Below are 15,767 nucleotides of genomic sequence, written 5' to 3'. Positions count from 1 at the left end.
ATTTCTGTTGTATGTCATGGCAGTTGTTAAGTTTTGGCACCCATATGATCAACCTTGATTTTACATTTTTTTTTGTAGAAGTTGTTAAGAGAACCCATTTAGTTCTCCAAAACCTACAATGGACATTCTTTTTGGCAGAATCTGTAAGTAAATGCATCCTAGGGGAAGGGCTGGAGTTGGGTGGCTGGGATTGGGGGCGTGGTGAGGGGACAGGCTGTGGAGAATGAACTTGATTGGTAAGCGACCATGGAATCTGTTGACTTTGTGTCAAGGCGGCCTCCCTCAGTACCCAAGAAAGAATCCACTCAACTATTTTGCAGAATTAAGAGTACTTTTACTGGTCATGAGTAGATAGCAGCTAAGCAAAGCAAGATCTAAGGCAAAGGCGCGCGTAATCATGGATATCAATGTATGACTCAACTCCCTCCCCCTGGTAATCCTATCCCATGGTGCAAACCGCACATCCCTCAGGTGTCATGTGAGAGAAATCTTCAAAAAGCATCATCAGGTTGGTATGCCAGGCAGTTGGCCTTGGCGGCAAATCCTCTATATGCAGCATGTGCAGTAGATGGTGAGAACAACTCCCTTTTAACAATCAGTCCTAAACTGAATACTTCCGCACCCAAATACCATGCCCTCCCTCCCCGTTTCAACGGCAGCCAAAAGCAAGCAGCAAAGCAGAGGCTGACACCTTGAATAAGATATTTCACCTTGAGATATCCCCGAATTATTCATGTTCATTGGCTGTGCTTGAGGATTCATCCCACCCATGGCTTGTTGGGGTGGAGGCTGCTGAGGCGGTGACTGCTCAGGCATGCTAGGCCTCTTAACACCTGTTTGCATTTGATTCATGTTCTGCATGGCTGGATTTGAGAGAACACCTTGTTGTCCTGGCATGACCTGCTTCTGTTGCTGCTGCTGCTGCTGCTGCTGCTGCAGACCTGGCTGGCTCTGAGGCATCCCGGCATACCTTGAGGATTGTGATTACCCGCATACTTGGCAGCTTGTTGCTTAATGAAAGCAGCTAACAACTGAGGGTTTGAATGCAAGATGTTAAGCACCTGCTGCTGCTGCATGGGAGAGTTGAGAAACATGAGAGTCCGCAGCAGGTTTTGTAAGGCTGCCTGAGGCAGAGAGCTTGGTTTTGATGGAACTGTACCAGGTACCTGACCCATTCCCGGTTGCGGTGACATATTCATTGGCTGTCCAGATTGGGCCATTGACATCATGGTCGGTCTTTGCATCCTTGGCTGCAGTTGCTGAGGTTGTGGCAGCCCACCTTGGGCCCATGCTGGCTGCAGCTGTATTCCTGTTGATCCCATCCCTTGGTCTATGTGCCCACCAGGACCTCTGGCCATCTGAGGTGGCGTTACACTCATAGGCTGTATTGGATTCATTTGAGGCATTTGGTGTTGAATAGGCCTCTGGAAGATTGGAACATGAGCCATCTGCCGCTGGTGATCTGCTACTCCTTGTATCTGCATGGCTATTTCCACGGCAGCTGCAGGAGGACCTTGGATAGGTGGCTGAACAGTCTGTGGAGTTGTTGGAGGAGTTACCTGGCCACCTCCCTTGCCTTGAGACACAGCACCAGGAGGTGAAGTTCTTGCAATGCTATATGGAGGCATGTTATTAGGAGGTGCAGATTGTGGTTGGGAAGGAGGCTGTGGCAGAGGCTGAGGCTGTGAGGAGTTGGTGGCTGCTGGCCTGTTGGAGTAGTTGGTGTGGCTAGTGTAGGTGAAGGAAACCTTTGCTGTTGTCCTACTATGCCGGTCCTCTACATCTTGCCATCCTCCTCGGGAGCATCTGGGCCCGTTGTAGGCGATGCTGAAGCTGTTGAAGTTTATGTTTGATCCTTAGGCAAAATGGCACTGGGCACCTGTTCTCCTGGCATTGCTTAGCATGGCAGCAGCAAAGAGCAATGAGTTCTTTGCAAATTTTACACCCTCCATTGGTTTTGCGTTTGCAACCTTTGTAGTGCTGGACAACTCTCTTCATCTTTTGACAAGATGGCAGTGAACAGTTGGCATTGCGACACTGGCAGGCATGAACTAAAGACTGGATGCCGCGCTGGATTCTCAGGCGACGTGTGCATTTAATGCACACGTTATAATCCTAAACACAGAAATTATAGTCAGTTACTTGGAACGTTAGACCAACAGAAGTTAATTAGTTTTATCAACTGTAAATAACAGTATGAATTGAAGACTGTATTATTTATGTTCTACCAATTTCAATATGGTAATAGTAAACTTATCTAAGAAAACATTCTTATATTTTATGCACATAAGCATCTTTGCATATTAATCCTAACAGAAAACTCTAACCGCTGCACCACCGTGGTTAGGTAGGTAATGTACTCTCTTTAGCAGGGATTCCCATCATTTCATGGATCTCTGTCATATTATAAAGTTATTAAGTAGAGAGGAGCTATATTGAGATGACAGAGGTACCTATATATTTATTATCCAATAATTACGTACGAGAGAAACTAGCAAAGCAAAAGAAATTCCTGAAATGCAAGTTTAACCAGCTGCTTCACTATAAGTTAGGCATACCTCACAAACAGTGCAATGTCATCTTGTCTCCACATGGTGCTTGCACTCATTGCAGGCAGTTGTGCACAAAACGGTCCTGGCTCTGTGTATGCAGCTCTACTAGCATACACATAGTTGACCATATTGCTCTTCGTAGTGAAGAAAACTCAAGATGTTTGTCTCTAGCAAGGGTAAGGAAGGCATCACGGCCATCCATTAAGTCACATGGAATAAGTGGGTCAGGTTCAATGATGGCAGAGAGTTGGTTGGAGGACCAGCAACGAGACGGATCAGGCCTGTTTTATGTTCTCATCTAAGCCACATTCTTTGAATATAGAATGTTTCATAATTTATGCTTTTAATGTCAGTGTTAAATGTTTGTATAGGTTACAGGTATCAGACAGAGCCTTTAATTTTTTCCAATTTCATCAAGTGCTTATTAGAGTAGTAATATAATTGGTAGCAATCCTTCTATCATGTACTAACCAAACACTGAAATACAGTCATTTAGCTTTCTTTAGTGATCCAGTTATAATCAATGGCAAGTAGGTGGTAGTACAAGTGAATGAAGGCTTAGCTAAAATGTGATTTTATTTCATCTTACCTGGAAATTGTACATTATTTGTTGAATTTGTATAGAATAAGTCAGAGCCAAAAAAATATGTCATTTTACAACTTTACACTGTATGAATCCTGGCAACATTTCATTACAGTTAAGAGGGAAGAAAGTGTCAAACAATATCTGTTATTTACATAAAACAGATAATTTTATTTTCTGAACATAATTAATTCACAACCATTAGGCTACTTTGGTGACTTAATAAAGTCAGATTAAATCAGATTAAATGGGTTATTTTAATCTGATTGAATTAATTGTGGGATAGACTGTTTTCCTCCAATATATATCTCACACACTTTTTTCTTGTATGTGCTTTAGACTGTAAGCCCGTGAATATATTTTACATTTCCCTGAAGCCTCAGGAGGGCGAAAAACAGCCCAACGTGCAAACCGAACTTCCGTTCCCAAACCTCCGACTCGCGTGCCATAGGTTCGTCATCACAGCCCTATACTGTAATTATATGTATTCATATTTGACTATTTATTATATGTTGGATTAAAATTGAGAGACTATATTATGAATATAGGTTGTTTAGAATGCTGTGTTAGCATTTTATATTTTAAATATTAGTATTACTCATATAAACTCAGAGAATGGTTGTTCTATTAATCTCTATACTAAAAACCAGAGAGCACTCTTGTTATATATTTGTTTGATGTATATTTTTGTCACTTTAATTTTTTAATAAAATTTGTAATTTGTAACTGTAACTTCTATTATCACATTGATTTTATAAGAAGTTAAGAAAGATTCGCATGAATAAATATATCATAAAATATTTTGCAGTTTCATTCCAAATTTTATTTTGTAGAATTTTCTCAATAATTTTGATGTATTACTTTCCAGTAATGTTTTGTTGTTACAAGAGCACCATATGTGATAGAATGTTCCTTTCTCATTGCAGCATTTCTAACATTTATTGTTATTTGATCTTAGCAATGATTTATATTCCATCTATGAAATATTTAATGCCAATTTTCCTTTAAAAAAATTATATGATCAGCATTTCTACTGAGAGACCTCCAGGAAGATAACCTCACATTTCCAGGGGCAAATTAGCTAATAAAACTGTGCAATGTTTGGATCTGTTTGGAAAAGCTTTGGAATCTATGGAAGTATAAACATATATTGCTTATTATTACACTACCCAGAACTGTGGGGATATTTGTCGTTCTCAATGGCTGGCGAACCACTTTGAGAATGCAAATATCAGCATAATGATCCTTCCTTAATAAGTGTAAAGCCTGAGGAATGCAACTCAGCACAATAATCAATAACCCGATCCTTCCTTAACAAATGTGCGACAACATCTGGCACATAGGCACATTTCATCGCTCGCAACAACATCTGGTTGTCTATTAACCTTCTCAAACATAGCTGGACTTTGCCTAGCTAATCCAATCAGTACAAGGATACTTTGATCAGTGTTTAGTTTCTGCCACGTAAACTGTTTTTATGACAATAAAAGGAGAGCTGTTGGGAGTGCCTTCACAACCTTCTTCCTGCCTGCGTATCTTTTCTTCATCGCCACAACACAGAACTATCAATTCTGTAGTTTCAGAATATTAGGATATCAAATAGGCATAGAAATCAATAACATTTACTGAAATTTTCAGAGTACCAATAAAAATGTACAGCTATACTGTATAGCAATCAGTTAAATTCTCTTATTTTTTTCAACAGAACATTGCTATTGGAGTCTCATAGATACAAGATGGGCAAATGTACATTTCAATACATACTTTCAATTTCTAGCACAGTTTTTTCAAAATATTAGTTACTTTGTAACTGGCTCTTGGAATAAGAATTTATCAATTGGTCAGAATGAGATCATTTTTTTCTTAACATTTAATGTACCCTTACAACAAAATTGAGTTTCCTACTTCTTATGAATGTGAGACTATGTAACAAATTATAGAAGCACAGAAGTCATAAACAAGAGAGTTTACATTTTAGGATCAAGAAGAATGCTATATGTACTATAATAGATTTATGTCATTATGGTCAGTTCTTATGGTCAGCATCCAGCTAAAGGAAAAATGTGCAACCCAGATTAAAATTTAAATGTAAACAAAATAACATACATATATAGTAAGCATTCTGTAACTGTTGATGAACTGACACAAATTCTGCAAAACTGGTGTCAGAATTAGAAGCCAATCTTATTAGTTCAATAATAAATGTGAGTGATGCTGACAGATGGAAGAACGTAATTTAAAATTAGCTAAATCTGATTACCTTAATGTGTAATAGATATAGCTGAATAATGACTGATATGGATAGTAATATATATAATTTGGAACTGGCTGATAGATTGAAGAATATAATTGAAAACTAGTTAAACCTAATTGCTTTTTCTTGTAACAGATATAGTTGAATAATAATTGATATTGATAGTAATGTATATAATGTGGAGTTGATATGATAACTAACAATTGGAAGATTATACATGAGTATTAACTACAATAATTATCACTATTAAAAAACTAAATAAAATACATACAATCAAATGTTAATCAATACTGGGAAAATGTTATGATATATGATATAATTAAATATTATGGATGTCCAGCTAAAATAGGATATGAGGATTTGATGATAATAGAGGATTTTACAAATAAGTAAATGAATTGTCAGCATGTGTTATGGATTAATTATGTAATGCATAGCTAAGGATGAAGGATGTTTAAATAACCATAGGTAATTAAAACTGGAGGTTTAATGATGTTGATATGGTAAATATTCGAGTTAAGATATTTGAATTAATATGAGTTAATGGAAGAGAAGCACCAAAGCATGTTGTAACCAGTTGATATACTTCTTTTTTTTTCATGATAGACACCTGTGTTTTGTTTTGTCTTCCTGCCTTGTCTCTTGTCGTTTTTGTCTTTTTTTGTATTATTTTTATTTTTTATTTTTTATTTTAATTTTTATTTTTTATTTGCCCTTTTTTTTCCCCTCTCTCACCGGTGTGGGCAGGGATTGTTCAAGATTATTACTTTTATCAATATTTCTAAATAATAATTACAGTTAAATGAAAATGGATATATAATAATGCTTTAGCTAATATGAGTTATGTTGGTTGACTGTGGAGGAGATGTACCAAAACTTATCTGTAATTGATTGATACATTTTCTACAGATGTAAAGAAAGATGTGTACCTGTTTTAAACTAAAATTAAAAAACATTTATTTAAAAATAAATAAATAAATGTGATAAGCACTCCCAAGATGGTGCAATGGCTCAAAGATTAAGATGCTGGGCTTGTCAGCTGGAGAGTTGATATCCCAGGTTTGAGACCTGAATGCCATGTATTGGGGTGAGTGACCATTCTTGCCCCATCTCCTGCCAACCTAGCAGTTCAAAAGCATGCAAATATTAGTAGATACACAGGTTCCACTTGCATGGGAAGATAACAATGCTCTGTGATGTCATGATGGATACATGACTATGGAAACATCTTCAAGTAGCACTGGCTCAATGTCCTTGAAATGGAGATAAGCACCACTCCTAAAGCGAGCTATGACTAGCAGACTAAAATCTGCACGGACTCCTTTACCTTTTCTACCTATCACCACTCTCACTCCATTGAACACTAAACTATTGAAGGCATTATGTTAGTAAGGTGGGGCTCCCTGTGAGGCAGGTAACATTATATATATATATAGTTCATTTATTCTATCCCACCAGCTACACAAACAGGAATATTTGTAGAGAGAATGCTGCAACTTTTCTCCTTCAGTAGCAGCAATATGGCATTTAAATGAAGTAGAGACTCCTTATGAGACTGGCAATATTATTACATGTGGGCCATTGATTCCATCTTACTTTAAAATGTGTGGGCTCCAACTCTTAGAATTCCCCAGCTAGCATAGTAGCTGAAGAATTTTGAAAATTGAAGTCCACATATCTGAAAATTTATGAAGTTTGAAAAACACTATTCCAGAATTAAACTGATAATACTGAATTCATAGGGCTCCATCCTGACCTTATTTCAATGAGCTCTCAAGGCCTGTCCACCCCACACCCCACCCGCCGCCCAGCCGGCTGAGCAATTACTTGTGTGATGCTTCGCTTTTTGTGTGGCAGATTGCAGTCGTGACCCGTCAAAACCGCGGTCCACAAAAGCGCGCTCGACGAAAGCGCGCATTTGACGTCATCACAGCGCGACGAAAAAAATTAAAAATTGAAATAAAATTAAAATTAAAGCAAGCCGATTCACATAAAGGTAAGGGTTAGGGTTAGGGTTAGGTTAAGGGTTAGGGTTAGGTTTAGAGCGTTAGGGTTACGTTTAGCGTTAGGTTAAGGGTTAGCGTTAGGTTTAGCGTTAGGTTAAGGGTTAGGGTTAGGGTTAGATTTAGGGTTAGGTTAAGGGTTAGGTTTAGGGTTAGGTTTGGGGGGGTTAGGGTAAGGTTTTCGCTTTATTTTTACATTTATCGATCACAGCGTGATGTTTTCGTCGCGCTGTGATGACGTCACGTACGCGCTTTTGGCGAGCGCGATTTTGTCATCCGCGGTTTTGTGGTGGAACCGATTGCAGTAGCTTATAAATTTTATAAATGCAGCAGCAAGCAAGAGACAAGCAGGAGTAAAGCAGCTGTAAAGTGAGATTTGGACATTAAGTGTGAAATCTATTGGGTCAGGCTGGACAGCCTCTTAGATCCTCTTTACTTCTATATTAAAAGCTACATAGACAGAGTTGGAACTTGCAATAGAAACAGAAAGCCTGGGCCTAACCACAAGATGTCAAAAGCCTCCAAGGTTCATTTAAAGTTCGTCAATGACACATACTCCATAGACAAAAGGAGAAGTAAGATCCCATCTGCTTATAAGGCTTTCTCCTCAAGGTAACCACTAAGAAATGTGTTAAGTATTTCCGTGTTGCAATGCTTTTGAGAATGTGTAAGAACGCGTGCTTCATAATTAAGGTTGTTCAGAACTTGCAATGCTAGCCATGGGCTAGCTTTCTGAACCTGACTGCCAAATAAACTTTTCCTGTATCCAAGAAGTCTAACACCTGTCATTTTCTGCAACAGGAGTGTGGCAATTCCTGAAACCTCCAGTCCCAGAGTAAAGCAAAAGTGCATCCCAATCTTTTGAGAGTTCAGTATACATTGCATGATGGACAATTGGTAATCCTGAGATAAATATCTTAGAACTAAATGTCAGATTAGTTGCGACAGAATTGACGGAAGACAAACGAAAATATTTCGCAATAAAGCAAGTTTCAAGAAGCTCCCGAAGATTATTGCGGAAAAAGGGACCCACGAATCTCTCCTTTGAGGGACCTACTTTCTACTGTCAGGTAAAAAAAATAAAGGAGAGGAACCACAAAGGTGATAAAGAGATCATTCAGTAAGACGCTCTTTCGTCCCGCTAGTAATTAGCCAACGCAAAGATCCCCTGTAACTTTTAGCGCCTAAACTGTCTCCGAGCATGGGGGACACAAGTCGGCTAAATATATTTTACCTCGCCTTCCTCCCGGTCCATGGCTCCTCGCCGCACGCCAATCTAACCCACGCCGCTATCCGGAGCAGCAAGACACTGCCGGGCGCGCACCGGTATTCCCCTCAGGCGCCCCTCCCTTTACGCGTCTCGGGCGCACAGAAACTTGCACGCGTTTGCAGCGGCGCCAATGAAGAGAAAGGATCGACAGCAACAGGACGACATGCTTAAAGACGACTACCAATCGCAACCTTCCTTCTGCCCCAGGGAAGGAAAGTTCTTAAAGAGTCAGTTCTCTGTGGAGAATTGTGGACTGCTGCTCCCATTCTTCTATTCCATATCGCTGCTGGGGAGGGTGCCTGTTATTGCACCATAGGATTAGTAGTTCAAAAAGGGGTTCCCGATTGGGGAAGTGCTCTGTTTCCTCCCAGGAAGAAAAGAGCGGGTGACACTGTCAGCGCTTCAGCCCAACTGTCTAAAGAATGTCTTCAAGGGAGCTCCGAAACTGGAAACGAAACGAAACGTCTCTTTTCGCCAGCCATCTGCCAATTCTAATCGCGCCTATACACCGGCAGCCATATTTCCCATTTGCTATCACTCGTCATTGAGCATTAAGAGCGCATAGCTCTTTTCTCATCTTTTCCTCAATTATCATTGGATAGGGCTAATCACTGCTTAACGTGCCATCTATTGTTTCTTTTCAATATTTTCTCAGAAATAAATTGCACTATATAGGACGTTTATACGTAAATCTTAACTATTTTGCAGCTACTTTTACCAGTAATCCTATAGATTGAAATTTAAGAATATTAGCTTTCTATCCCTACCTTTTAGATGGTTCATATTTTAAAGTGGGGAATGAAGATCCTTCTGTAGTGTGTTTGAACCCTCAATTTCTGTCCTGATTTCCTGCCCTACATTTTGCCCTCCAGATCTGTTGGATTATAATATTCTCCATTCTGACAAAAAAACAAATCCAATTTATTAGGATTAGGAACCCATTAGAAGTGCAGCTATTTCAAGGATTAGACAATAAGACAATAAATTCAAAATCACTGCTCCTTTTGATTTGCCTCAGTATTTCGTTTTCTTGATTTTCTTTGGTTAAGATTTTTGTAATTTTGTAAACTTTTGTTCTCTAATAGCTAATATTTTCATCATGTGAGACTTAATTGTCTCTTGAGGGTATGGGAAGTTATCATCCAGCACTCTCCCAGAAAAAATGAAATATCCTAGGAAATATTGAAAAGGCAGAATGTTTCTCTGGATGTGAAAAGAAGCATGTTTTTAAAGACAGAATAGTTGCCTGTAGCTTCATACCCACCCCCACTTTGCCAATAGGCCCATTAAGACTAGCCAGGCTAGCCCACTTTACATAATAAAGACTTCAGCAGCAGCTATAGAAAGGCATGATAATATTAGCCTTTTACTCAGGTCTCCACATGGCATGTGAGAACTCATACCTGGATTCAAAACAGCCTAGAGAGTAGCCCCTTGCATGGCACCATGGGAGTCTGACAACCAATCAGAATACATTTCTTACACAGGAACAGGAAACAGAGAGGTGGGACTAAACGGTAAAAAAAGCCTAGCAAGCCCCTTCCTCGCCCGTTCTCTCTTCTTCACCAACATTGGAGCATGTGATCACCTTTTCTGTTCAGGGCTCAAGCCATGTGGCCCTGTCCAACAATAAACCATCTTTCCAAGCAGCCTCCATGTCTCCAGTGTCTTTTTCCCCACTTGGAGCTGAACCTAGAAGGACATTTCTTTCAACAGGGGCTCTGAGTGCCATCACAGGAACGCGTTGTGTAGGTTTGCTATCACGGAAACGGAAACAAAAACATCAAATCTCATTTTTCTCATTCTCCTACCCATTCTTGGCGCATTTCAATAGTCACCAGCTTCACCCACAAAACTTCAACATTTTTACACCACTTGAGCTATGTCCTCACTATTGTTCTAATGTCTTCTAGAAAACCACTGGAAGATGCAAAAGGATGTTTATTAGGACTTCTTCCCTAGTAGAGAGGGAACTTTCCCTCGATTTCAAAAGTGCTACAAAATGATGGCAAGGCAAATGGAGAAAGCCTTTCCCCAGGCCTTAAAACCCCAACTGGATAAATGTTAAATCTTCAATTGCCATTTTATTATTTTCTGGTCATTGTTCTGTGGTGTTGTATATTTTATGTTAGATTCTGTTTAAATTTCTGTAAATTGCCCAGAGTCACTTAGATGGAGTTGGTGGCCACATAAATATTTAAATAAATAAGGATAATAAAGGAGAATATTTGAAGCTCAGGGTTGAAATGAGGGATCCTTGGTGTTCTCTGAGCTTGCTTGCTTTCTTGCATTACCCTAACTAACTAAATAAGAACAAAGCAAGAATTCCTGTTAGTAATTTGCCTTTTTTTTTGTTCCAACATTAGCTCTGGAATTGTTTTTACTGGTTCCTCATGCATTGCAGATGACCTAGAAGTTAATTAACTCAACAATAGCAGAATCCCAGAACTATGGGTACATAGCAGCACAATTCCAATTTCTGCTGTATATACATGATGCATATAGAAGGACCCTACAAATGTTCTTCACCTGACATAACAACTTTCCATATCACTTTTGCATCAAGAACATCTTTATCTACTCTGGAAGTAATTATCAATCCATGGAGCGCAGTATCTCTAAATGTTATTTTGCCAAACTAACTTGAAAACTTTGCCTCCTTGTCTTTCTATTTTGGCAAGCATTCCAAGTAGGTAATCATTTCATTAAAAAAACCAAAAGACAATGTTTTTGGTTTTTTTTAATGAAACAGATGCTTCTTCACAACCTCTATCTAAACAGCCCCGACAGAGTTATACTGGGAGAATCCTTTAGACAGGCCAAAATAATTTAGGATTTAAAGGTCAGTATCAATACACTAAATTGTGCCTGGGGAAAAAGGATTAATACAGATTATTGCTATATCCTATTATTTTTGTTTCCTGTATAGTAATAAGCTAGCTGCTGTTCATGCCAATTGCAACTTCTGGGTATATTGCAGGAATCAAGATAGTATGTAACAAGATGTGGAACAGCTGAATTTAAGAGAACATATTGAATACCATCTCAACACTCTACCATAAGCTTCACACATTTGTTAAAAAGCATAGGAAACAAGATGGAACCTTGCAGGACATCATAGATCAATGTCCATTATACTGAATAATTTTTAAATTGCACTCCTTTGTCCCCAAGAAATATCAAATCATGTGACATCTATATGATTAACATGGCAACTTTTTTCTAATTTTTTTTAACATGGTTGATTACATGCTTTGAATATAGCAGTGTCCTCTCTCATCTTCCACTATCCTGCCTTGTTAAATTCACCTAAGTAGATAACTCTCCTAGCAAAAGTACAAAGGCTGTTCTGATTTCTAGTTTTAAGCTATTCAGGGCAGAAAAGTATCCTCTTATTTTTAAGATAACCATTACATTATTGATAGCATCATATAAAAAAAGAAATGACATTACAGCCAATAAAATTTAAAGAAAAACTGCAGTAGAAAAGTAAACATGAGGAGAGAATGGTATGGTATAATACTGTGATCAGTGGTGAAATCTAATTTTTTTTGCCACTGGTTCTGTGGGTGTGGTTTGGTAGTGGGGTCATATGACTGGATGGGCGTGGCCAACTTTTTTTCCACTTTTTAAAGCATTTTTTTCCTGCCAGTTTGGGCAAATAGGTAGGGAAAAATGCTTTAAAAGTGTGGGTGGGGGAACTTCCGATGATCACACGGATCAGCTGTGAGCTGCCCAATTGTCGGAAGATATTTTTGTTTTTTAAAGCATTTTTTTCCTGCCTATTTGCCCAAACTGGCAGGAAAAAGTGCTTTAAAAAGTGGGACAAAAGCTTCTGATGATTGCACAGGTCACAGCTGAGCCACACAATCCTCTGAAGGTTTTTTTTTTTTACTACTGGTTTGCAGAACCAACAGCAATCACATTTTTGGATACTATCTAGCCTGTTCTTTCTCTTTCTTTCAGGTGGCACTTAACCTAAATGTTTTCCAAGTTACTATTCCAGTAGGAAATCCTGATTTCTTCTCCTTATGCACAACTATATAAAATGAGTGCATAACTGAGGATAATATACCTCTTCTTGAAGAGACAGCAAAAACCTACCAAAGGGATGTTTAATTCAAAATTGTCATGGAAGCGATTATGATTAATATATTTAACATATAGGTCTTTTCAATTCTTCAATTCAATTTTTCTCTGAAAATAATTTATATACAAAGGATAGCAGATTATATAAAAAAACAAAACTAAAAATATTGTAATCTTGCCTCATTTTAAAATTCAAATAAAGGGGCAGATTGTTTGCTGCTAATAGGGGCTATTAGCTAAGATCCACCAAATGGAGTGTTCTGTTGAAATTATTTAAATGTTTCCTATTTGAAATAAATTTTAAGTAGCCAAAAAGAATCAGTCTTTTCATACAAAACTTTAAATGTCAGTTGTATTAAAAGCTCAGGGATATCAATGTATTGCTGCTGTAATGGGAATATGAAATGTGAGTCATTGCAAGATCCATCAATACATACAAAGGACGATCCAAAAATCAGACCCATAGACAATTTATTATATTACATGAAATATTCAAATTTGTTGTCATATGACATATAGAGGACTCCTAAGTACTTTAACATTTTCGCTGGGGGGTGGGAATAACACTCATTTATGACTTTTGATACACCGCTATCATCTTCTATTCTCATTCCACTGTTGTTTAGAAACGTTATGAAGATTTAGCACCTCACCAAGGCTTTTAGCAGACCTTCCACTTCATTGCACTTGCCAGCTTTTTTGTTTTATTGGTTTTAGTTTGATGATGGCAAGTTGCTCAGACTCATTGAGAATCAGGTGGCATCCAAGTTTAAATCTTCATAATAACCTCCCTTTTGCCTACCAAGTTAGCTTGTCAGATGCCAAAAGGCCAAAAAGGTTTCACCAATATCGTGCTAATACTATCATTGATTTTGTAGAAGTGTGGGAGGATACTGTAGTTCCCCTATCTTTAGAAACAATTAGTTGTTTAGGAAGAACTTCATGATTAGATATTCATTGTCTGGATACAATCTGATATGCACATCAGAACTCAGCTGACTTAGTTGTTTTCACCAAGAGTAATAAACCTTTAGGAATTAAAATGCGTTATTTCAGAGTATGCTCCCAAGAAATCACATCTAGTTATTCGACTGTTAATTTTTACTCATACCAACAGAGTCCAAATTCCATTCTGGCAGGTTATTTCCAACTCTTCTTTCCAGTAGGTGATATATTTCTACCTCAATGTGTCAGAGCAATTAAAGTTCATGACCGCTCCTTTGCACAGACAGAGACAAGAGTCCTCAAAGTTGTGCTATTTTTTTTTTTTACCTGGAGTCAGGTATAATCTTTTATATAATTCGTAAATATCTACTGATACCTTTACTTGGAGTATCTCAGGATGTTGGGAAAACAATATAGATGTTAGAATAGGTACCAATCCAGACACATTTGTGTAGATTTGCAATTGCAGTATTTAGCACTCTTTATTTTTGTCTTCTACTTTCACTATCTTTTATTGAATTTTAGAGCTAAGTGCCACAGATAAGAGAAGCTTCATTATTTTGTAAGGCAATGGTCCAGTAGAGTTGGGCAGCCAATAAATTAAAATAATATAAAAACTAGTATCAATATAATTAATTACTAGAGATATAGATCATAATATTTAATGATAGAGCTTAGTAAATGCGGCAGCCGCAGTGTTACATCCTCTGTAACGGCCTATCTTCCTAAATATACAAAGTGTGTTTGGAATTCATTTTTTTGATAAATAATCTCAACACAGATTGACATTTGTTGAGGTATCATCCAGTACCTCAAAGGCATATAATTCACGTGTATCCTGTTTCTCAATTCAACAATGCATCTTAGGCACCTATTAATTATTGATTTAATACTATCACTAATCTTGATTTAGAGATAGCTCTGGATGTGCTATGATTTCATAACAAACAAAAATCTTGGATCTTATGTACCATAACGAAATAGATGAAAATTTTTGTATAGCTCCTAGCTGGGAAATATACAAATTACTTTACAATGATATGTTAACCATTTTTGAAGGAAATGTAAACATTTGTGTAAAAAAATACATGTCTATGATGCTTCTGCAAGACAAAAGAATACTTCAACCTAAAGATGTCTAAGAAGTAAGTTTCTGAATTTAGATGTCACCATGAAAGAGAATGGGGCCTTCAGACATGAATATCTCTATCTTTCTACACTAGTTAAAACATAATTAAAATTTAGTCCAGTTGAACTAAGAAGTGCCACATATTTAATTCTTCTAGTGGAAGATTTCTCATTGCTAATTGTAATTAAACACTAGAAAGTAGCATGATATAAAACCTACATCCATTGACAGAACAGATTAATATTACTATAAATTATTTTAAAAATATGGAACCAGTGAGGTCAGTTGATGTAGCTACTAGATTATGCTTCCAAATAAAGCATGCAGAAGGAATGAATTTATATAGATAAAAATGAAGCAATAATTTACAGGTAGTCCCTGAATTATGGCTAACTGGTACTTCTGTTGTATGTCATGGCAGTTGTTAAGTTTTGGCACCCATATGATCAACCTTGATTTTACATTTTTTTTCTAGAAGTTGTTAAGAGAACCCATTTTAGTTCTCCAAAACCCACAATGGACATTTTTTTTGACAGAATCTGTAAGTAAATGCTGGTTTCTGGCAAAAAAAAGTCAGTCACATGATTGCAAGATGCTGCAGACAGCTGTTAATGGGGGCTGGCTACAGAGTATCAAAAATGCAATCATCATCTGATTGCAAGGGAACCAGGACTGATAACAGAACTTCAAATCCAGGTCATAAGTACCTTGGGGGTGGGGCTCTAATGCTTAATGAATAGAAATCTAAAAAATACAAAATATAAATTTGGCAAAATAGTTATTCAACCAAGTTATACTGAGCATCATTTCAATTTAAATTGAATTGTAGGTGTACAATTTAACATATCCTGTTTGAATTATATTTGCACTAGGAATGATATATTCCTATTTTTCTTTTCTGCTAGTATTTCCATATTAAAATTATCTCTATTCTTTTATCTT

The 15,767-nt window shown here is 37.5% G+C and overlaps 1 protein-coding gene across 1 annotated transcript in view; it reads right to left on the bottom strand.

Moving 5' to 3' along the window:
* Positions 1-312: 312 nt before the first annotated feature.
* EP300 (EP300 lysine acetyltransferase) overlaps positions 313-15,767 on the bottom strand; it is a 94,436-nt gene continuing 78,981 nt past the window's right edge. Inside the window, exon 32 of the mRNA XM_087723213.1 lies at positions 313-691. Within this exon, the coding sequence (XP_087579339.1) occupies positions 492-691 (200 nt within the window). The 3' untranslated portion in view covers positions 313-491. The remainder of the gene's footprint in view (positions 692-15,767) is intronic.

The sequence above is a fragment of the Thamnophis sirtalis genome, unplaced genomic scaffold, assembly GCF_051295495.1.
Source record: "Thamnophis sirtalis isolate CommonGarterSnake01/CBP01778 unplaced genomic scaffold, rThaSir2_p1.2 scaffold_9, whole genome shotgun sequence".
NCBI lineage: Eukaryota > Metazoa > Chordata > Lepidosauria > Squamata > Natricidae > Thamnophis > Thamnophis sirtalis.
The sequence above is the reverse complement of the archived record's forward strand: the minus strand, read 5'-3'. Positions and strand labels throughout refer to the sequence as shown.